At 38.8% G+C, this 24,770-nt stretch overlaps 1 protein-coding gene across 13 annotated transcripts in view; it reads right to left on the reverse strand.

Annotated features, from left to right (window-relative positions):
• Positions 1–11,158: 11,158 nt before the first annotated feature.
• Positions 11,159–24,770, reverse strand: part of SH3D19 (SH3 domain containing 19) — a 140,562-nt gene continuing 126,950 nt past the window's right edge. For all 13 annotated transcript variants that reach the window (XM_065597803.1, XM_065597802.1, XM_065597811.1 and 10 more), the window contains 5 exons: positions 22,006–22,193; positions 21,311–21,363; positions 19,049–19,235; positions 17,507–17,601; positions 11,159–14,843 (listed from right to left, as the gene is read on the reverse strand). In XM_065597803.1, coding sequence (XP_065453875.1) covers positions 14,736–14,843; positions 17,507–17,601; positions 19,049–19,235; positions 21,311–21,363; positions 22,006–22,193 — 631 coding nt within the window. In that variant the 3' untranslated portion in view covers positions 11,159–14,735. The remainder of the gene's footprint in view (positions 14,844–17,506; positions 17,602–19,048; positions 19,236–21,310; positions 21,364–22,005; positions 22,194–24,770) is intronic.

Genomic DNA, 24,770 nt, shown 5'->3' on the forward strand with positions numbered 1-24,770 from the left:
TTTACTTTATGGTAACTTTTTCCACTAGATGATTTTGGTGTCTGATGCCCAAAATGTGTGTTAACACAACTGTTATTGTGGAAACATATTCTTAATCAAATTTTAAGCTATTTTCAAAGGAATAGCGTACAAAAGAGATTTCTCACTTTATCCTATTACAAGAAACTGTACTAGTCGCAGTGTCAGTTCACAAATACCATACAGTGTAGTTCCCATGATATGAAATAAATTTGAAGCAGAAATACTTTAAAGCTAAGATGCAAAGTAACTTCCAACCTCCACAAGTGAACCTTAAACCTTCATTAGTTCTGCTTTTTGTTGTTCTTTAGGATGATGTAGTGATACTATTTTAGCTTTTTCTATCATTAGGTATATGTAAAGGCTGTGAAATAATTTCTTAAGAGCTCTTCCAAATCCTTCAGTCTTATACTATTATCTGGACAGTGCTCTGAATTCCAGTACTTTGTTTTAAACAGTAGAATTAACTGATAGCAGTGGCACACCAAAAATAACTCCTTCAATGAGGCTGGGTTTTTCCCTAGTGAAATGTGTCTACAAGTTACGTAATTACTACTGCAAGCAGCTTTGACTGAAAGTTGTGAGGAGGCCAGACCGTTGTTAGGTTTGGTTTACAAATCTTGTGTTCCAATTAAAAAAATATTTTTTTGAAGATCATGTAGGTCTGTTTGGAAGACTAGACTACCAATCTTAATATGCAAGGTGCTAAATTTGAACTATTGTCCTTCAGTGTGACCATATAAATATCCACATATGAGCCCCCCCAAAAAAGCCATATCTCTTCTTTTTACAGTAATCTTAAAATGTTAATCTGGTTTAATCTTTAGCTCTATATATTTTTTTAAATTAAAACCAAACCCATATATGTTTACCACCAATTGGATACTGCAAAGTTACATTAAGAACCAAATGGAATTGACACAACAGCCCACTCTCGGGCTCAGTGGTGAGGCATGTGCGTATGATCTTACTGGGAAACGAATGCCCACTTGTTGGCAGAGGGACATGCTGTGTTTTCAAAGGGGAAGGAAAGTGGCTCTGGAGACCCTGTAAGGATATGGTCACACCTATGAAAGTTCAAGAACAACCACTTGGGATAGCCTGATAATTATGTAAATGATTCTGAGGCATAAATGTCCAAGAAGAAGTGGAACTCTTTCTTGGGAACTAAACACCTGCATAGAGGTTTGCAAATACTTTGCCATTGGGATTATAGTAAATCTAAATCTCATATCCCAGTTGATCTGGCCAGCTGTCTCAGGAGGCAGTGTGGTCTAGTGGACAGAAAAATAGATTGGGACTCAGGAGACCTGGATTCTATTCTTCGTTCAGCTCTGGGCTACTAGGTGACCTCGGATTGGTCACTTCACCCCTGTACTTCCATTTTCCTATCTGTAAAATGGGGATAATGATGCTTAACTCCTTTGAAGTGCCATGTGGAAAAGTGCTAGATAAGAGCTGGGTGGTATTCTGCATTAAGTATAAAAAATGAGTTGCATTCACTGGACTAAGTCACTATCCCCCTCTTATTAGCCCACAGTTGTCTATTCTAATATTTCACATCTAATTCTGATGTTCTGTACAATACCTTTCTAATGACCAGTTTTTATACTGGTCTCATACAATGAGTGAGTGTTCCTGACTTTGACATAGGCTGGTCTACACTTAAACTTACACCAAAAATAATCAAACCTGTTCTAATTCTCACCTGTTTTGGTTCAAGAATGAGTGGATACTTACTGTGAAGTGCCCTATTTTGATTACGCTTGAGTTGATAAAATAATCACTTGTTGGCACATTATAGGAGTTAAGAGAGTGATTTTTCAGTTGATCATAATTCTCCCATTTTGTCAATTGACCTATTTGATATGTCGGTGTAATTAAACAATCATGAAAGTGGCTCAAAAGTAGGGTGTCTCTTTTATTGTTTTATTGTTTAAAAAAAAATACTGATTCATAACACACACTGTACATTTGAGTTTAACTGACCTCTAGGAATTACAAAATACTTGAGTACATGAACATTGTTGAATTTCTGCTGTTTACTTTGGCATTCCTGCTGGTCCAAGATCAGTTTGTCCTAAAGTAAGTATTGCAGGTGCTATTGCAGTTAGAGAAAGCCCAATACTGGATTTGGCAGACACTAAACAAATGCAGATTTTGGGGGAAATGTAGATTTCCCTCATGCTAGACCTAGTGTGCTATGGAGGCCACGCTACACAGGCATTAACGTCCAAATATGGAAACAAAGTAACATGAGCAGAGAATCTAAGGCCAGGTCTACACTTTACATTAATAATAGTTATTCAGACCTGCATGAGGTTTTTGCACAACCTAAATATAGTCATCGATAAATTAGCACTCTTAGATCTCCAAAATCTGTACAAACATTAGACCAAACTTAATTCCTGCTGTAATTCTAAGGAAGTAACTGGAGGATTGACAAAGGAATTAATTTTGCCCATTATTTGTCAACACTACTGTGTGGTAGAAAGTAAACAGAGATGGACCTCTTCCGTTTGCTGGGATCTTGTGTTGTGAGAAGAAAAGCATCAAAGGAACTCTTCCATGTTATGTAAATAGCAAAGTATGAGCACTCATACTGCTATGCGCCTCACAGGTTTCCTGTTGCTCCTCTATTCAACAGATATGAACTTCTCTACATTCTAACTCAATGGGCAGTTTAATGCTTTCCCTATAACTCTATAAGGCACTGTCATTCATAATTCTGATTTTAAGATATTGTTTGCAATGCCCTTTCATTGATTTCAAGGCCCCAAGTGACCACTGTGATCACCTAGTCTGACCACCGGTGTAACAAAGGCCATAGAACTTCCCCAAAATAATTCCTATTTGCCTAGAGATTATCTTTCAGAAAATCATCCAGTTTGACTGAAAAACCTTGCCTGTGATGGAGAATTGATCAAAATTATCAGTTAACTGCCCTTACTGTTTAAAAAAAAATAGTCTTATTTCCAGTCTGAATTTGTTGAGCTTCAATTTCCAGCCATTGTATTTGTTACATTTCTCTGCTAAATTGGAAGAGCCTATAATCAAATATTTATTTCCCATGTAGGTACTTACAGACTGTGATCAGAACCCCCTTTAACCTTCTCTTTGATAAACTAAATATAGTGAGACACAAGGAACTTAGTCTAAGGCATGTTTTCTAATCCTTGGCTCTTCTCTGAACCCTCTCCAATTTATCAGCATCCTTCTTAAATTGTGAACACAGGCACTGGCCATAGGATTCCAACAGTGGTCACAGTTCAGTGGTAAAATAACAGTTGCCATTTGCTTCTACTATTCCCCTGTTTATGCATCTAAGGATCACATTAACCCTTTTGGCCACAGTGTTGCGCTGGGAGCTCCTTTTCAGCTAACTATCCAGCATGACCCTGAAGTCCTTTTCAGATTCAGTGCTTCCCAGGATAGTCCCCCATTTTGTAAGTATGGCCTCCGTTCTTTGTTCCTAGATGTTACATTTAGCTGCATTAAAAAGTTTATGCCCATATAAAATGACTCAGGTCACTGACCTGGTCTCTTCATTATTTACCACTCCCACGATTCTTGTGTAATCTGCAAACTTTATTAATTATTTTTTCTTCTTCCAGGTGATTGATGAAAATGTTAAATAGTGGAGGGCCAAGAACAGATCCCTGCAGGACACCACTAGAAACGCATCATCCCCTTGTTGAAGCTTAGAAGATCTCCTTGTCAGTTTTGTCCTTTTGCATTCAGAAAACTCTATTCTACAGTGGAATTGAAAATTAACAAGTGGCCTATAGTAAGGTTTTTTTTTTTTTTTTTTTTTTTTTCCTTAAATGCAACTGTAAATTTGGAAATCAAGGAGCCACAGGAGAACAGTCAGAATCTATTGCTGGGGCAGCAGGGCTCTCCCTAATGTCTTTCTTCCAGATATAAATCTCACCCTGGTTATCATTATTTTAGGTAGACCTAACTAATTTATTTTACTTGGGGCTACTCATTAAATCTAGGACAGTATGCAGCTTCCCCAAGTTGTCCTTCAGGCAGAGTGATTAAAAGTTTTGAAGTTGTGTAACAAGCTTCTTAGTCACTGCTAGTTCATTTTTGGGGTCAATTCAAGGTGTAGAGTATTCTCTAGAAAAGCCCTTAAGTTAGGACCCGTTGACCTCTGAAACCATCTCTCCACCTTGCCCTCTTTTGGGGTTTTGTTTACGAATGCTTCAGTTGATGGTCTCAAGAGTAACTTGCAGTGGGACCAGTGGAAGAGCATTTTAGGTCCAGTGTGTTATTAAGAAACAGCCCAATGGCATAGTGCAAGGGGCACCCTGATATCTAGCAGTGAATTCCAGCTGGCCTGACCAGCTCAGTGTACCCCAATTCACTATTGTTTATAATCTGTATCTAAAAGCTATAATGTAATCAGTCCTAGAAAGCTCATAACTCATTATTAATATAATTATATAATGTAGGTGCAAGCAGCTGATGCAAAGGTATGGACATAAATTGAAATTATAATTCTTAATATAGTGAGACACAAGGAACTCAGTCTAAGGCCAACTGAGCGCACACAAGGGCTTCCTGCCTATTGAATCAAGGTCATGGAACTTTGGGAGAAATAAGCAAGGACAGAAAGCCATTTTAGGCATCCTTCACTGGACAGATGCTGGAGGGAAGAGCTTTCAGAAGCTGAGATTGGTCCTTCATCTCAAGGATGGGGTTGGAGTCTCTGGGAACTGGACTATAGCATAAGGGGCAGCTAGCATCTAAGATCTTTCACTAGGGAAGACAAGGGAAGCCAGCCTTTCTTTATCTGTGAAGAGATCCTGGCCAAAGGTGTGGTCAGCCATTTTGAGTCACTTTGTTGACAACACATGGTAAGGATTTTTTTACATTGAAACGAGACAGTAGTTTGTTAAATCTTAGCCATAAGAAAGCACGTTTTGTTTTGTTATTTCCTTGAACTCATTCAGTTCACTCATTTAATTCATGCTCTTTTGTTAATACAATTGTTTATTATTATTTTACTATAAACCAATCTAGTGGTGTCTTTAACTTGGAGTATTAACTCCAGTTAGTGATAAACTGGTGGGTTTTGTCTTTTTACAGGAACAACAAACCTTATTATTTCTCTGTGCTGTCCAGGAGGGGCCTCAACACTGCAGGGCACACGGTTAGGAAAAAATTCAGGGCTGGGAGTGTGTTGGGGATTGTTAGGGAAAAAGGGAATTAAAGGGATGTATTAAAGGACCACTGCTAATGATGGAAGTTCGGATTATCCCGTATTTAGAGTCTGTCAGATATGGTCTCAGTGAAACTGAAGAAGGACAAGATTAAAGGTGAATGAAAAGACAGTTTATTAGGTACAGGTAAGTAAAGGACACCCAATGGTTCGTAATCAAGGGCGTGAAGTTATGGACTAACAGTCAAGAAATCTATACTTTACAGATGAAACGCCAATCACGGAGGGAGGGTCATGTCCGACTGATTGCCTCAGCTCTGGTGCGGTGGACGACCCGAACATTCTACTGTGCCTGGTAATGTGCACAGGAGGAACACGGATCAAATCGGCTGCTGGACCAGAATCCCTCAATCTCAGGTAAGTAGGGGTGAGTTGATGTGTTGCCTCTCGGAGACTGCTCACGATGACCGATGCAGATGCGGGCTGCCACCATGATGGACAGCACCCTATAGCCTATGAGAGGAGCTTACATACTCTCTTGTCTGCAGGCAGAATTGACGGATCACATGACCAATCTTTTCCTGCCTTACAGAAAAAGGGCGCCAAAAGCCCAACAAGAAGAGAGACCAACATGGCTCCCAAACAACAACTTTACAGAATTCAAAATGGCGATTGTGAACAAATTTTTAAAATGATACCATAACACAATATACAGTTAGAAAACATAACAGTTTTCCCATACAGGGATCATCTTGCTGTTTGTAATAAATGCTGGTGGAAGCCAGAGGTTGTGCAGCTGAAGACAGGTTGCTGGTATCGGAGCTGTTGAACTATAGCTATCTAAGCACACAGATGCTCAGAAGTGACCTCCATGCTTCCTTACTGACTGAACATTCTAGGCTTAGAGCTGCAGTAGCAAGGCATTCTAAGGCATCCAGGATTGCAGGGCAAGTGGTCACACAACCACTGGTCTGGATTGCAACCTCGACTGGACCATCACAGTCAGCTCTGGAATTAGGTGGCATTGTTACTCTTTTAGATATAAGATGTCTTTGTTCAGTGTTTACAATAGCAGGGTTACTAAAATCGCCTGTAGTTAGACTCATGGGTAGTAGTGCCCCCAGTTAAGGTTTTCTTTAGCCAAATTGGCTATAGCATATGTTCCCCACTTCATAAGTATTGTTTTGATTCTAGTTATGTAAAAAGAATCAAGGTACTATTCCAAGTATTATACTCATTTTGATACCCACCTCCAAAATAAATCTTTCAGACTTGGGCACTAGTACTCATGCTTCATTTGAAATCTCTGGCAGTGTTGTACTAGTACTTTATTACCACCCTTTGAGGGCTTTCTGTAGATCTGAATAAAAATGGATTTCTGAATAGGAATGGAGGAAAGTAAGCATGGAAGGAAATAACTAGCGACTGCTCAGTAGACCCATTCTGCTCTCTTCCACGTACTAGGTGCAGAAAGCCTAAGTAGTGAACATCAGAGTAAATGGGGTAGGATCTGAGGCTAAAATAAGGAAAGAACAAGTTAAGAATTACTGAGACGGGTTAGATGTCTTCAAATTGGCAGGGCCTGATTGAATACATCCTAGAATACTTAAGGAACTGACTGAAGAGATTGCTGAGCCATTAGCAATTATCTTTGAGAACTCATGGATGATGGGAGAGATGCCAGAAGACTGGAAAAGGGCAAACACCTTTCTCTCTATAAAAAGGGGAATAAAGACAACCCATGGAATTATAGATCAGTTAGCTTAACTTTGATACCTGGAAAGATAATGAAGCAAATACAATCAATTTGTAAGCACCTAGAAGATAAGTGACAAGTAACAGTTAACATGAATATGTCAAACCAACCTAATATCCTTCTTTGACAGGTAACAAGCTGTGTGGATGGGGGCAAGCAGCAGATGCCATATATCTCAACTTTAGTAAGGCTTTTGATACTGTCTCACAAGACCTTCTCATAAGCAAACTAGGGAAAAAAGCCTCAACAAACATACTATAAGGTGGGTGCACAACTGTTTGGAAAACCATACTCAGAGAATAGTTATCAATGGTTCACAATCAAGCTCATATTGAGTGGGGTCCTACTAGGCTCTGTCCTGCATCTGGTTCTATTCAATATCTTCATAAATGATTTGGATAACATTGAGGGCTGGTCTACACTGAAAATGCCACACTGGTACAGCTGCACCACTGTAGTGCTTCAGTGAAGAAACTATCTATGCCAACGGAGGGCTTCTTCCATCAGCATAGGTAATCCACCTTCCCGAGTCACGGTAGCTAGGTCAATGGGTGCGGTCTACTCTGGGGGTTAGATCGGTTTAACTGCATTGTTCAGTGGTATGGATTTTTTCACACCCCCGAGTGACATAATTATATTGACCTAATTTCCTAGTGTAGACCAGGCCAAAGAGTATGCTTTTAAAGTTTGCGGATGATACCAAGATGGAAGGGGTTGCAAATCCTTTGGAGAATAGGATTAGAATTCATAATGAGTTTGGCAAACCGGAGAAATGATCTGAAATAAATAGGATGAAATGCATAAGAACAAATGCAAGATACTACAATTAGGAAGGAATAATTAACTGCCAAATACAAAATGGGAAATGACTGCCTAGGAAGGCGTACTGCAGAAAAGGATCTGGGGGTTATAATGGATCACAAACTAAATATGAGTCAACAACAATGTAATACTGTTGTAAAGAAAGTGAACATTATTCTGGGAAGTATTAGCAGGAGCGGAAAGGTAACCACAAGAATTAATTCGTCCACTCTACTGAGCACTGATAAGACCTCAATTAGAGTACAGCAGGGGTAGGCAAACTGATTTTCAGTGGCACTCACACTGTCCGGGTCCTGGACACCGGTCCGGAGGGCTCTGCGTTTTAATTTAATTTTAAATGAAGCTTAACCATTTATTTGCTTTACATAACAATAGTTTAGTTATATATTATAGACTTATAGAAAGAGACCTTCTAAAAATGTTAAAATGTATTACTGGCACGCGAAACCTTAAATCAGAGTGAATAAATGAAGACTCGGCCCACCACTTCTGAAAGGTTGCCGACCCCTGGAGTACAGTGTCCAGTTCTGGGCATCAGACTTCAGGAAAGATGTCCACAAATTGGAGAAAGTCCAGAGAAGAGCAACGAAAAATGATTAAAGGTCTGGAAAACATGACCTATGAGGGAAGATTAAACAAACCCAATCTTTTTCAGTCTGGAGATGAGAAGACTAAGGGGGGACATAAGGTTGTTATGAATAGGGCGGGTGATAGTGTTCTTAACACTCTGGACAGGACAAGTAGTAATGGGCTTAAATTGCAGCAAGGGAGACTTAGGTTAGACATTAGGAAAAACTTCCTCCTAACATAAGGGTAGGGTAGTTAAGCACTGGAAAAAACTATCTAAGGAAGTTGTGGAATTTCCATCACCAAAGATTTTTTTAGAACAGGTTAGAGAAACCAGGGATGATTTAGATAATACTTAGTCCTGCCCCAGTGCAAGGGATGGACTAGATGACTTATCAAGGTCCCTTCAAGTCCTACATTTCTATGATTTTTGTGACTGAGAAAACAAAGCTTACAAAGTGACATAATTGAGTTGAGTTTGCTCTGTAAATTGATTTGCAATCCTTGGAAGAAACATTCTTACTAAATACTTGGGCAACAATTATATTTAAGCTAGGGAAACCAGATTGCCATTTAGCAGGAAGAGACATCCAACTGTATTGTTTTAGTTATAATAGCAATGTTAAAATAAGCTTATTTCTTTGTGTGGCACAAAGTAGAGCCAGCCGAAATTTTTTGAGTAGGTGGGTAACCTTACAGATACCAGAACGGATAGACTTCAGACCTGTCTGTCTGAAACAGGATTAAATTGAGTTGGAACTGCAAGAGTTCAGGGTACTTGACTATTTGACAGCAGCAAGGGTATTTGCCAAATTAGATCTTAAGAATTGTTCTCAATTCGTAACAGCTGCATGGTGGAAGTTCAGAGAATTCTGATGGTACTGTTACAGAATTTCTGCAGGCTTTATACCGGATGTAGTTACTGGAATACCAAAACATTTTGAGTGCTGGCTGGTCTCTTCAAAGTAAATCTGAAGTGTTCCAAAAGTCAGGCTATTCTGGTAAAATGTCTAAAAGATACCACTACAAAGAAGTGGTTGCAAGGTAATCTAATAAGAGCCCTGAACCTGATGTTGTCTTGTCAATTATATGAAATAGAAATGATTACCTTTCTTTCCAAAATAAAAATGTTAATATGAATTTAGTGTTCATAGGGTGCTGGATTGGCAGTCCTGGGGACCAAAGTTGTCTAAACAGAACAGAAAGTGGGGGTTCAAGTTTAGTTCAATTGCCCTGACCATTTCCATCCTTGCTATGTGTGCTACTAACAAGGGTGCTAATTGTAATGGCTTTAGAGATGCCTGTTTACTGGGAATTAGAGTGAAACTTCTCCATTCATTCTATATAGGCTTCTCAGGTGATAGTAATTTCCAGTTGTTTCTAGTGAAAGACGCTGTATCCTGTTACCAATCTCCTGGACCATCTAGTTCTCCTACTATTAGCCTTTTTAACCTGTTGTATTCAAGCACGTAAGAGTGATTATTCTTACCTATTTACAACAATCCAACTACAACTGAGATTGCTGAATCTCAAGTTGTACTGTTTTAATTATACCAGTACAGATAATGTTGTACAACCCCAATAGTATAGATGCAGTTAAACCACTATAAGAGTGCTTTAGCACTATAGCTTTATTCCTCTACGGGAAGGGAGATAAGCCATCCAGGTGTGACAGGTGCTATAGACACATGCAATATCTTTGAGAGTATTGTTTCAACTTTATAAAAGTTACCTGTAGCTCTGAGCCAGGGATTGTATGCTAGCTCCATGGGTTGCTAACTCCCTCCAGGAACTAAAATCAGTGTGTGATGGGGGTAATTATTACAGACCCTGGGACAGGTAAGCAAGTCTGGAGAACTACTGACTGCTGGGTGAACTGCATATACTGGTTCTGGCTGAGTCCCAGAAAATAGAGAGAGGCTTTTGATATAAAGTCTCAGCTGAAATTGACTGAGAAGTACTTGATCTAAAAACTGACACAAACTGTTAACCAAGAGGGCAAACTCAGCTGAAAAGTTTGAAGGACTTCGGAACCTATCAGCGTTCCCCTGTGGAACCTGGGTGACATTTGGTAAGCTTAGCATTCATTTAGACAATTTATTAATTTGTTTTTCGGACTAAGGCATTAGAGAACTTATACATGTACTTGGTTTTGTAAAGGCTGGCAGGCCCTTGAACTGCAGCTTAAATCCCTGGGTTGGATGGAGAGAGTCGTGTAAGGCTAAGGTTTTGTCATGGATATTTTTTAGTAAAAGTCATGGGCAATAAAGAAAAATTCACAGAAGCCTGTGACCTGTCCCTGACTTTTACTAAAAATATCTGTGATAAAATGGGAAGGGGCGGGGTGGCTCAGAGCTCCAGGGTCCCCCTCCGCCCTCCCCAGTGGCAGAAGCTACGGGGGGGGGGAGGGGGTTCTCCTGCCCTGCTGTGGTGGGGATACCTCACAGTTCCCTGCTGCTGCGGGAGGTGGTGCGACCCTGTAGCTCCCAGCCGCCAGGTCTGAAGTCACAGAGGTCTTTAGAAGTAATGGATTCTGTGACTTCTGACACAAAATTGTAGCTTTAGTCATGTGACACTTCTAATAGAGAGGTGATTGCTAGAGGCCTGGTCTACTGAACAGACTATGGAAGGACAAAGGTGCAGTTATTTCCAAAATGGTGACTACTGGTGTAAGGCACATTTATACAGTGTACTATTTTTATTTATTTTTTTAAATCCCTAATGGAAATATTGATATAAGATCTGTGTATTTAAAGATATCAGTCCTTTCATTAAATCAGAATTAGTGAGCGTTAAAGGTAAATACAGACTCAAATGTGACTCAGACATACATATAAAAATTTATTGGTTAAATACAAATTTAATTTATACTGTTACCATAATTCTGGAGACAAATTTGGACTTGCAGAATGTAAAAGTTTTTATTTTGTACTATATATAAAAATCATGGAAAAATGTGTTCTGTTACAAAGATGCTACTTTCACTGTGGATGATTTAACAAAACACTAACAGCCTTAAGCTTAGGAAAACCACTCTGTATCATATTAATGAATCATAGGTCCCTGGTTGAATTTCAAGATAGCATAATCTTTCATATTAATTGTAAATGTAATTTAGGATTTTCACAGGAATTTTCCCTTTTCATTTTCCCTTTCTGCTGAATTACATCCTTGTAATCAATAGAGATTTTAGATTTTTTCTGTGTAGACAATATATGTGACCATGAAGGTTTAATAGTAAAGCAGATATTTTTTGCAAAACAGATTAATTTGATCAAGGGACTGAAATTTAAAGCGATGATTTTCTGAACTGGCAAAGCTACAATAATATAAAAAGCCCTTAGATGGCACTATTGTTCTGAATTTGCAGCTTCCAGCCATTTTATCCTTTTATGACTTAAACATTAAGTATAATACATAAGTGGTATTATGTTTGCTATATTTCCTGATTTAGTATTCAGAGTTACAAAATAAAATACAAGGATTATTCAATTAAACAGATGTTTATTTAAAAAGTTTGAAATGTAATGGATGTCACGCATTAAATTAAAGTGGTAAAAATTATTAATAGGCCAATATAGCCAAAACTTCACACACCCTTTTTCTTTTGGAAAAATTTATAAATTCAGCACTGTTGGTTCAAAAATATTTGTATCAAAGCTTTAGAGAACTGACATAATTAAAGGGTCTACACAGCAAGGTAATGTGAGCTGTGGGGGTGTGTGAGATATGCCCATGTTAATGTGCTTTAGAAATCAATGTCTCCATGTATATACCCTGCTGGTGCACGGTAAAGGTTCACTAGTATGGTTTAATGTAGCACCGTTTGAAACAGCACTGCATTAAAGAGCACCAGTAATGTCTACACAGACCAATTAATGCACAGCACATTAGGGATGTGATTTCTGAAGTGCACTATGGAGCCCATTACCCCCCCATGTAGACAAGCCCAAAGTCAAAAGTAAGTAAACATTGCACACTAATACCTTATCTGTCTCCTCAATGATTTAGGTATCTCATTTGGAGGAAGCAAGCTGAGTAAGTGTCTTTTTTTATGAAGTTCTTAAATTTTTACTAGTTCTACTATTCAAAATATTTACAGGCGGTTTACCAATCGCATTGGCACAGAGCCATGGTGAAAGGAGTCCATTTTGCTTAAACCTTTGACATGGTACCCATATGGTAAAGCAACACTAGTTTTTTTTTCTTCAAGTGAAAGGGGAGAAGACATTTCCAAAAGAGAGTACATATAGGTTTATCATTCTTAAGTGGAGTTAGAATTTACTTTTTGGGCACATAAAATAAAAATAACTTCCTTTTCGTCCATGAACTAAAAATTAAAAAGGCAAGTTTTGAGTGCTAACGTCTATTGTATTTTACTAGGGTTTTTATATAGTCCATTGCTATAGTATCTGAACATCCTTTCTATAAGCCCAGGGGAAATCATCATCATAAGATGAGAGATAGCAGTAGAGAGGCCTGTGTTAGACTTCAAAATTAAATCAAGATTTTAAAGATGGAACTTGATAAAAAGGTCTCCAAACTTTAAATGATCAATGCTGAACCAACACCTTGATGCTCTGACTTTTACCCTATGCTATGCTTTTCTGATGGAAAGAGATTCTGAAAAGCCTGGCTTTCCTTATTTGCCACCTGCACATATTAATCCTCAGATATAATATACACGCAGTTTGTTCAGTTGCCTTGTTCTTCAGAGATTACAAAAGAGGCCAGTTGCTCATGTGAGAATAGGATGCCATTGAACATGTACAGAATAAACTGCAGCATAATGAAGATTAAATGTTTTGATTTTGTTTTTTTACAGTACACATCGGCCCAGAATGGGAGGTGGGTTAACAATTAACTTGTTTAATATGGAGCTATTGTCAAACATTCTGGAAAGTGTTGGTTTTTAGAATGCACTGTTCTTATCTGGAAATATGTCTAATATCAGACTTATTTAGTCTCTATAATTTAACTTATATAATTTTGCATTGTTTGTTAAAAAAATATAAATCTTTGTGCCTGTTAGCAGCAGCCACCAAGAGAAATTAACCTTTCTGCCTTGACAGATAATTTACAATGCTACATCTTATATGTTATTTAGCTGATTTATAGAAAATAACTTTTAGTGGATACCTCAATTAGTTGTTCTTACTCATAGACATAAGGCTGTGAAATATTCCTATTAAAATGAACTATTTCACTGAAAAAAAACAAAACAAAACATAAGAATGGCAGCCGGCGTGAAACGTGCTGGGGGTTTATAGAACGGCTAGGTAAACGTCTCTTGCTAATTTCAAACACTGTCAGGTTTGAATGTTAAACTGAAATGGGAATGGAAGTGGGTTTGTTTCTGTGTAAGAGAAATGAAGATTGACAAACCCAGAGACTGGATCAGAGAGGGAAAGAGAGAATTTCTAATAGGAAAACACTCTCCCTGGGGCACTAGCTTGAACCAACCAAAAGGTGAGGGTTTTTTTGTTTTTAAATGTTGGTGACTTCTCATCTATTCCTTAACACACAGAGCAGGTTTCCCTTTAACTAGAAAAATGTGTTGGGGGGGCAGACAGGTGTAATCACTCTTCAGTAAAAAAGATTGATGAGTTCATTCCAGTTTTATGAACTCTACAAGTACAAAAACCTTGAACTTCACATGTTCACTCAGCCCTACATTCAAAGATGGAGAAACTATTAAGTGAGTGAAGTTTTCTTAGCCTTTTGATCCTCCTGCTTGTTTGTCATTTCATATATGGGATACCAAAGTCTGACTCTACAAGGTGTCGATCATACATTAGGGCTTGACATTTTTCCGCAAGATAATAAATGGTACCTTTATCCTCTCAATCCTAAAACAACTGCTTTTTATTGCTAATGAGGATATTAACTCAAGCAGTAGTGAAATCTGAAAATCAAAAATGTGGTATACATATTTAACATACAATACTTAAATCTGCAAAATAAATGCATTTCTAAAAAGCCTATTAAACAATCTTAATTTATGCAAATTTTATGCAGGATAAATGAAATACCAGATCAGGTCAACTACTAGAATGCAGTTCACTTAATTTGTAAGATATTGTACTACATTTAATTTCCCTAGCTGGAAACTATTAAAAATCCTGTGGAAATTCTGTTTGCTAGCTCATGTGGAACATTCACAAAGTATGACTAAGTTTTGTTGTCACGGCAAACGTTGGTGTTTCAGGAATTAATATGTTATATATGATGTGGTTCTCTTTCTGGACAATATAGTGCAAATCATATTTGATAGTCAAAGTAATAACTCAAGTGACAACAAAGATGGTAGTTCTTTGTTTGCTGAAGTATAATGTGCCTTTGTGCTAGATAAGCATTTGCTTCCATATGCCTAGTGAGCAGAACTGGGCTCCATCCCTATGATATCTATAGAACTTGAACAAAGTTCTTGGGAAATATTCCAGATTTGCCTTGTACTTCTCCACTCATCCAGTCTTCATCTACAGGTTCCAACTCTGTTATCATATCACCTGCCTGTAAGAAAATGAGCAATGATGAATCTTTTCTGCTCAAATATAGCTTGATATGGGATTAGAGGGAGAAGCAGTAACAAAAATTCACCTCCATAAAACTTTGATTTACATAGAGAAAAATAAAAATACAATATTGGCAGCTCTTGCTAACTTTACATTTATACGAAGTAAAACATCTTCACAGACTTGGGAGACAGCTATCTCGAAATATCCCATAGTTAGGGTTCTGTTCTGAGAAATGGGAGATGCAGGTTCAAATTCATGCTCCAAATCAGGCAGGCCTCTGAGCATGTCTATCACATTGGGCCCCTTAGGCAAGATAAGTGGGGCAATGCCTAATTGGCAGATCCCACCAGGGCTTAGGCATGAGCTAGGTGCCTGGAATGAAGCAACTGTGTACCTGGCTAGCAGTGGATTTTTAGGCATCTAATGAACTTTATCACTGGAAACTTAGGTGCCTGGAAACAAGGTTATAGCAGCTGAGCAGGGATTTTAAAAATCTAATTTTTTTAATACAGGTACCTAAAGTTACAGTTAAGTCCCTACATTTCTTTTTGGATCTAGCCCCTTTAGTTTTGGTGTATATATAACAGAGTATATGCTGATGAGCCACTTAAACTTCTTTGATGTCATGGAACAGGGAAGTATATTCTCCCATAACTTTTTTTTTTTTCCTAGTAAGTACAATTCCTTTTCAGCTCTTTGCTACAAGTTAAGTGTCTGACCCCCATTGTTCTTGTTATCCATCCCTGACACTCACTCCTTTTCTTCATATTACGGTTCCCAAAAGTGGGGCACAATGGTCTGAGGAGTTTAACAGGTTGTCTGAAGTGGACTAAAATTAGTACTATCTGTCTGATCTACTATTCCTTGCTCCTATTTTCATCATGCTGTGCCCCACGCTTAATCTAAAATTCTCTCTCATAGTCCTGTCCTTTCTTCCAGTGCATTGGTTCTGCTTTTATTCTAGAATACTCTGCTCCTGTAGTCTCCCAAGAACATAAAACTTAAGTGCTCACATAGGATCTGCTTTAGTCACAGTAAAAGGTAATATTTTTGAGATTACTATTCATCTGATCTTGCTTTGAATGTCTATGCAGGTCTTGCCAATTTAAGTTTCAAGTTCCCTCAGTATCTAGGTCATTGGTTTTGATATACTATAGACCCACTCCTTCTTGCTAACATCTTTTACCTCTTCAAATAGTCTGTCTGAATACCCAGCAAGCAGTATGTCATTTGATTTTCTATGTCACAACTGCATGCTGTGCTGTGAAAACGTCTCAGGAAACCCAAACACACTGTACTGAATGTATTTTAAAGAGCCCACCATCATAGGGTGTAGTTGCTGCAACTACTACTGTTACGTTCCTATATTTCATCCCGTCTTCTGTTTCCTAGGCACAGTGGGATAAATTCTATCATGCCCTATTTGATCAGATCTCTAATTTTTGATACAACTGAAAATGAATGCATCTGGTCAGAAAACTTCATTTTATCTTTTTTCTAAGAAGTGTGACAAGGTGACAGGATCAATTTGTCAAACTAAAACTACGATCTGACTTTATTCAAGATATTTTATTCCTTTCCGAACAGCTGTACCTGACTGAAGTCACAGTAAAGTTATAGAAAAGACAAAAACATCCACATTAACAGAGGTACAGACAAACACTTGGGACTTCGATACTTGCTACTATTTATATTTATCACACTCATCAAAAAGTTAACATTTTGGAAAGATCCCCAGTAAACAGACAAAGATCCAGGAGCAAATCCTAGTTTGACTAAGTGATACACCCTCATGATGTACCCTGCTAGGACGAACTGTAAAATAGCCCTTTTGTAGCATGCAGATTTTCAACTTTTCCCTTTGGGAACAGACACATTGTGGTCAGTCCATGTATTGCAAGTATCCTGAAACAATTGATTCATTTTCAGTAAATAACCACTTGGCTGCTGAGTCTCAGGTTCATCTAATATTCTAGTGATCTTCCTGGAATGTTGATGAAGAGTACCTGGATGTGGGCTTTCCTAGTACTAGCACTGTTATATATTTGCACTGTTAGCAGAGGTGGATATGCTAGCTCTAAGCACTACAGAGGCTGAGTAGATGTTTGATATGAGGCATTTATAAACTGCTACTTTATTGACCTCGTAACTTTCAAATCTGAATGTGGTAACTCTTGCTGGGCAGCCTGGGGTCAACATAACCAGCCAAAGGAGGATCAGCCCACTGCAAAGCGAGTCTTCCTGGGGTACAGATTCATTGTAATTGCTCCTATGCCAACCTCCCTACTGCTACCGTAGAAGCATTTCTGGCATGGATGGGGCTTCCCTATTCTTCATGGATTCACAGAGCTGTTGTTTCAACCCCTTTGGGGCTGGTTGATAACCTACTCTAATTTATGCCACGGAACTGGACTGACACAGGGCAGCAGATTTCAAAGGTGGGCGTTATGCCATCTTTGTGCCCCTTTCACTCCCCCACTCTGTCCAAGGATTTGGCCTTATTTCCAGAGCAGTAAAAGTTTTCCTTTTCTAGCTGTGTTTCTAAGGTAGATGAGGTCCAGCTCAGTTGGTCTGCTCCATACAATCTGCTTTCTTAATAGAGTGCTGCCCCATCTCTTTCGAGGTCTGTGAGCTAACAGCAATGACTAAGATATTTACCTTGAAGGAGAGCTCATCCTCATTCTCTCCCTGGAAGTCATACAAAGCCTTGGCTTTTCCTTTCCTGCATCCTGGAGATGCTGTCTTTACTCCAGCTGTAGAATATCGACAACACACAAGTGATTACAAAATATTTGCTTAAAATATAAAAACAATTTTTAAAGAGAATTCCCCAACAAGACGAGGTTTTCAGTGCTTGGACTCTCTCCCTACATTCACAGAGTGCATTATTAGTTCATAGTGTGGAACACAACTGCAATAAATCCTACACATTGCATGGGTCACAATAATATAATAAAATAATCATACTGAGAAATGAACTTCTACCACTATAAAAACTCAACATTTTTCACTTGAAATCTGCTGTTGATATTCCTTACAGACAGATTATTTCCTCTGCAGTAGAAATGAGTTCATTTCATAGGAAGGGGATTTCAGAGATTGAGTCAAGAGCTTGTCCCGCTGCTTACCTACCCAACCCTTCTCATTAACTGAAGTGTTACAGGGAAGAGTTGGTCTTTTCTCTTCCTACCTGGAAAATGTAATGCAGGGATATTCAATAGGAAGACTGCAGGCCAAATCTGGACTTCCAGATGCTTTTGACTGGACCCTGAAATCTTTTTATTATGATTATTATTTTTTATTTTTTCTGGAGCCTGGACTTTGACAAAAAAATAATTGACTACCCTGATGTAATGTATATAGTAATGGAGCAGTAGGTAACAGTATCAAACTCTGAAACTATGTAAAGCCACCTTACTTTCTGTATATTCTGAATCACAGGTATTTAATTGAGTGGGAAAAAACCTAAAATTTTACTGCTTTTGGCTACTGTTAGCCATAGAGAACTAATTCCATTCTTAGAGAGTGAACTAGACTGGTTTCATGCTCATGTTTCTTCAATTAAACAGAATAGAGTAAGTTAGTTTTTTTGGACAGGGCCATCAATGCAACTCCACTGTCCACAAATTATGGGCCGAATCTTCAGTGGAGCTACACTGATTCATACCAGCTGCCAACTTGGCTCAGTGCCTTCAGTTACACCTGTGAAACCCCACTGAAGGCTATAGCATTGGACAGCTGTAACTGTAGATTTAATTTGAAGACAATGGTTTTACCTCGGTGATAAAGCCCAGGCCAAAACTAACCTGGCTTTCCTGTCGGATGTTAGTATTACTTTAGAGTACAGGGCACATTAAACATTCCAAGCAGTAATTAAACCTGGATATTGTTTACTGATACAAAGATCAGCTTCAAATGCAAACTTAAATTAGAGCAAAGTTCTCATCTCTAATGGTATCTTTTCAGCTGTAGTGATTGGCTCTGTGCCATTATTTGGGAAATGTTGGTTCAAGGTCTAGTTTGATTTCTAGACAATGGCATGTCACTGTAGTATTGCTTAGTGTTACAGATATACCTAGCTAATTACATCACTAGGAACTAGAGCACCAATCGTCATTATGAGCACTTCAAATAAGTGTGGTTGTTACCAGGGATTTGGGTTAAGAAATGAGAATTTATCTTCCACTAGAAATACTGTACCGGAGCAGGTCTGAACAAAAACTGCTGGGAAAATGCCTTCGCTATCATTCAGTCTCCCTCTGCACCACTCTGAGTCCACATGCTCCAATATCTGGATGTAGTCTCCCTTTTTAAAGGATAAGTCTTCATTGGTTTCTGCTGTAAAATCATGAAGCGCTTCACACCACTCTCCAGACTGTCTATCAGTCTGTCAAAGTAAACAAACACAAGACCTGTTTGCAGGAAATGTCAAGTATATTTTAAAACAGAGACTTGGGTGGAGCCATAGATTTAGACAGGGGGGGTAACCCACATGAATACAATCTATTTTTTTTTCATATTATAATATTTGCTTAATTGGTTTAACACACATTAGAGCAGGGGTAGGCAACCTATGGCATGCGTGCCAAAGGCGGCACGTGAGCTGATTTTCAGTGGCACTTGCACCGCCCGGGTCCTGGCCACCCATCCGGGGGGGGGGCTCTGCATTTTAAATTTTATTTTAAACATTTTAAAAACCTTATTTACTTTACATACAACAATAGTTTATTTATATATTATAGACTTATAGAAAGAGACCTTCTAAAAATGTTAAAATGTATTACTGACACGCAAAACCTTAAATTAGAGTGAATAAATAATGAAGACTAGGCACACCACTTCTGAAAGGTTGTCAACCCCTGCATTAGAGTATTGAAGTTAAGGGGTGGGGTGAGGGGGGAGAGAGGGAGAGTTTTATAACAATCCTGACTTGCAAAGTGTACAGAGGAGATCGTGAATCCACAGACTTGGTTTACGATGCTTGTAGAGGTGCACAATCCTTTTCTTGACTCTCTTCCTTTCAAAGCACAGTGCTAAGCAAATTTTGAATATGATCTTTTGTGTGCACATGTTTTACTTTAAGAGATGTCTAAAAGGGAGAAATTACAAGAGGCCTGAAAAGGAGATTTTGAAAATATTGTTGTTTTGTCCCCCTGGTCACTTGTTATTAACTCAGGAAAGTGTCACACTGCCACAGAAGCTGGTTTTCAAGGAGGCTCTGCTGAATGAACAGGAACACAGGAAAGTGAAGGGGTAATTTGTACCAAAGCCACACAATCAACTGGTTCAACTGAATTTAAACGTCATGATCTCCCTGACCCCTACTCTTTTGTTTTAACCCAGGGCTATGAAATGCATGGCTTGTATAATGTATTGATAGGACCTGCCTGGCATATTCAGATTGTCCATAATCTAAGTTTTCATAAATTAAATAAATTCTCTCTGTAGCTATGAGGACTAGAACCTTCCAAATGGGAACAGTATGTAAGTGATTCAGCGCAAACTGCTCTATCCCTTATTAATCTGACTGAAGTGTCATCTTCAAAGCCCAATGACGAAAATTTCCTCCCACCATTAGCTATGTAATGATCATTTTTTTCATCTAGGGGATAAATGGGAGTAGAGTCCACTGGGTTGGGAAATAGGAGTTGCTATAGGGAAGGAAATGTGGAAGAAAGAACAGAGAAGATTCACAAAGGGAGGGAAAGAAGATAAACAAAGGGCAAGAATAGTGGCTGACTTTCTTATTCAATGATGAATGTTACAGGAAGGCACTGAACCAGTAAGAGCTAACTTTAGATATTACATACAGCCCATATATCCGATCGCTGTCCAAACTACTGCTGAAAGCAGCAGGTATTCCACTGTGAGTTGTGGGGGCATAGAGTGCTGAATGTATAACCAGGGCCACAGACCTTAATTAAGCAAAGAATTAATCCCTTCCCACAAATGAATTACCCCAGTGTAAACCATTATACCATATGTGCTCTATACAGTTGTAGCTTAGAATAACATTTCAATGATCATCCAATTTAAGAAACTTTCACATGGGTTACTCCTGTCTCATACTGTCTGCCTCCCCTTTTAACATATTTAGTGGCGGGATAACAGAAACAAAAGACACTATCTAATGCCCATTACAAATTAAAAGCAGACTAAACTAAACTACAGTAGCTCAACAAATCACAAGAGACTGAACAATAGAAATTGCCTAAACAAAGGAAATAAGAGTAAGAACTATGTCTGATGACTTCCTGCTAACTGAATCATTTCATCAATTGCAATTGAGGTTTCTATGAGTAATTATTTACACAATGCACTGAGAATAAGATGCTTAATAATGCCTACTAATTTCGACGAAGGTTGTGTAGCTGATCTCCCTATGCATCACTATGAAAATTTATCTTATGCAATTTACCTCATGTTAATTTGGCTTCAGTGTATTGAATTCCAATAGCCTACCTGAGAAAGACAAGCAGAACTCTCCCTCTTGTTCTTCAGTGGTGCTCCTACACCTACATAATAAAGTATAAACGGTTCAAATATTTGCTCTTGCTCTTCAGAATTTCACGTGATGTGAGTTCAACATGTTGGAGAGGAAGTGAAAATCAAGAACAGCATTTTGCGATACCATATTGCAGTAAAAACTTTTTTATCCAGCATGTTGGGGGTATGTGAGGTGCTGGTAAGTGAAAAATTCTAGTTAACTAAGAGGGAGAGAGTTTGGCCCGTGCCCCTTCGTGACCATTCCTCCGCCTAGGAGCAGCGGGGACATGTCGCTGCTTCCGTGCAGCCATGCGGATCCAGGTAGGGAGCCTGCCAGTCCTGTGCCAGCCGGACTGCCAATGAAGATCAAAAATGCCAGTTTATAGAGCGTTTCAGCTAGTAAAGTGCTAGATAACACAGCTTTTCCTGTATTCAAGAACTGGCTTCTCTTCAAAAGGCTAATTTTCCTTTCAATTTTCACTTGTTTGTCCTCTTTCATTTTTGTCTCGTCTTCACTAATCCCTTTCCTCATTTTTAGTAGTCCTTCTAAATAAAGTGCATTTTTCTTTTCAACTCCTCATACATTATGTCATACTACCTGCATGCAATACTAAATGGTATACACTGACTCTATTCCAGTTACACACTTAGAGAATGCTGATATATTGTACCTAATCCAGGCAGATCTTCAATAATTTCCACAAAGTTCAAGGGGAAAATTCCAGATGTGCCTTTCAGCTCTCCACTGGCCCATTCTTCATTTACATATTCCTTAAGAAGAATAATTTCACCTTCTGAAAAACTTAGCTCATCTTTCTGGTCTCCGATATATTCAAACCGAGCTACGCATCTCGGACCCCTGCACAAACAAAAGAATAAGTTGGCTTTACATATTAATTTTAATATTTTTGTCATTTCACTTCTTGTGGGCATTACACAGCCAGAACAAATTGCATAGGATACCCACAATAGTGATCATGAAGCAAAATCCACCATATTTATATCTTTCTGGCCAAGATGGTTAAAAATGGGGGCCTAAAGGTTGTACTGAGACAGCACAAAGCAGGCAGAAAGCTGCCCTAAACGGGTACAAACTATCCATAGGCCTAGCTCTCCAATATCCAATCCCTGCCTCTCAGTAGGGTGTATGTCGAGTGGGAAGTAGCAGGCTGTAGGATGCCAGGAGTGGGAGGGAGTGAGGCAGCATGAGCAGTGCTGTGGCTGATCCCTAGCTGGCACCTTGGTCCCGGAGAGCTGCTTTCAATTGCATCAGGTCTCTTTTCCTGGCTGGCCTGCCCAGGATCAGAGGTTTGGAAAGCTGACTCGAAGCCACCCTGCCCCTGTCCACTCATATTTTGCACAGTTAAGAAGCTGGCCAATAGAATATTTCCAAGTTAAGAAATACACAAAAAAGGAAAAGTAATGCGGTCTTATTCTGCTGAAGCCACATTAAAAAAAAAATCTGAGCAACATAGGCTTTTAAAATATTTTTTATAGCTGGACGGCCTGTAGTCAATCTTCAGTGGAGGGGACGGGGCGGGGGACACACATCAGCAATGGCTGCAATCACATTTTTATTTAGTCTGTTTGATAGATGAGCCACTGTGAAATGCTAGTTTAAATAGTACAGCAAGATTCACACACCTCCTCCCCCCAAAACCTTGAAAATGCAGCATGATGTTTTGTAGCAGAGAAGACAATTTTCCTCTATTGGGACAAGCTTTATTTTTCCATGGTGGATTTCAGAAAATATAAACTCTTAATGTAGGGGGAAAAAAAAAAAAACAATGCCCCTGACAGCTTTACAATTTACAGCAAGATACTACACACTGAACTCAATTTTTTTCATTTAACTGGAACATAAAGTTGCTGTGTAGCAATATTTAAATCACTGAATGCACCAATTATTTATCATTTAGTACCACCCCCAGAAATACAGGGTGAAGGAGGCTGTGACCCTAAGAGCTCCCCCATGCCAAACTGCATTCTGTTGTCATGCTATTTTCCCAAAAGGTGGCATGTAATATATCACTGGAAAACTAATAACTCACTGATCATTAATATTCTTGCACAATGAATATATAGTTAACCCACAAAGAACTGTAAAGATGTGCTGGAAATATGTGACTAAAATGTGTTTAAACCAGGGATGTCAGGGAGAATTCATACACAGGTTTTCTCCAGACAAAGGAAAGAGGCCAACATCTCAGATCAGGTGTGGCCAAATTCAATGGGCTAGTCACTTGTATCAGAGGTTGCAGGATGGGATAATTTGCGTTTTAAAAATCACCAGCAAGGGAGGAACCAGCACAGAATCTACACCAGACAGCATGGTGTCCACACCCAGCAGGGGAAAGGAACTTTATCTGAGGATACACTTCAAAATAATACATTTCAAATGTTTACTGGACTATAAGGAGGGAAGTGAACCCCTTAGTTATTCTTCACCTTAGGAATGAAAGAAACCAAGCGCTTTCAGCTCCATGTGTTGGGTCCTGGCTAAAGGTCTAGCCAGCCATGCGGGAAGAAAGACTATGGTGAGAAAAACCGCTTTGAAGAAAAGACACTAGTATATTAAGTAGTTTTAGACTTAGAAGCATATTTTATTTTGTTTGTAACCATTTCTACCCTAATTCCTTATATTTGGTATCACTTAAATCTGTGTCCTTTTGTTAACAAACCTGTTTTGCTTATACCATACACCAACTCAACGCTTTGATTGAAATAGACTGTTGGTTAGCCCCATTGAACGTAATAAGCTACTGTGTACTGTCTTGTTAAAGGACCAGCAAACTTGTTTTTGTGAGTGTTGCAGAAAGACGTCTCTGAGGAACTTGGGAATGGGGTTCACTGATTGTTACCTGCGAGACAGGGTTTGGACTGGCAGAATCCTAAAAAGTTTGCTGGCAAGGCACACAAGCCAGTGTGTCGGGGAGCTGACACATAGCAAGTGGGAACTTTGCTGCTGCTACGCTGAGTCTGAGAGGGGCAACACAGAAACTCACAGTTTTGGGAACCCCAGCAGATTGTCACACAGGTGTAAAAAGGAATCCCTGCCCACTCCCCATCTCTTTCTGTGACATCATTTGAACCCTGATCACATATTGGTCACCCTTCTTCATAATTCTAAATTTTTCAGTTTATTTTGCTAAAAGTTAGTAGTAGTTTTTTTAAGAGGGTGATATGGAGGGACTTTTAAAATCAGATTGCTACTGTTGATCTTTTCTAGTGACTTTCAAAGCTACCAGAAAAGTGGAGTTTGAATAGTTCTACTATTAATTTGAAATTATTATTTTTTTTTAACTTTACCTTTAAGGGAAAGGCTCAGACTGTTTTGTGTAACCCACCTCTGCTTCATTTTGTTTTTTACTTTGCAAGTGAACAATCATGTAAGTCAACAAACTAGCACTGTCCAAAAATGATACTATGGAATGCA

The sequence above is a fragment of the Chrysemys picta genome, chromosome 5, assembly GCF_011386835.1.
Source record: "Chrysemys picta bellii isolate R12L10 chromosome 5, ASM1138683v2, whole genome shotgun sequence".
Lineage (NCBI taxonomy): Eukaryota > Metazoa > Chordata > Testudines > Emydidae > Chrysemys > Chrysemys picta.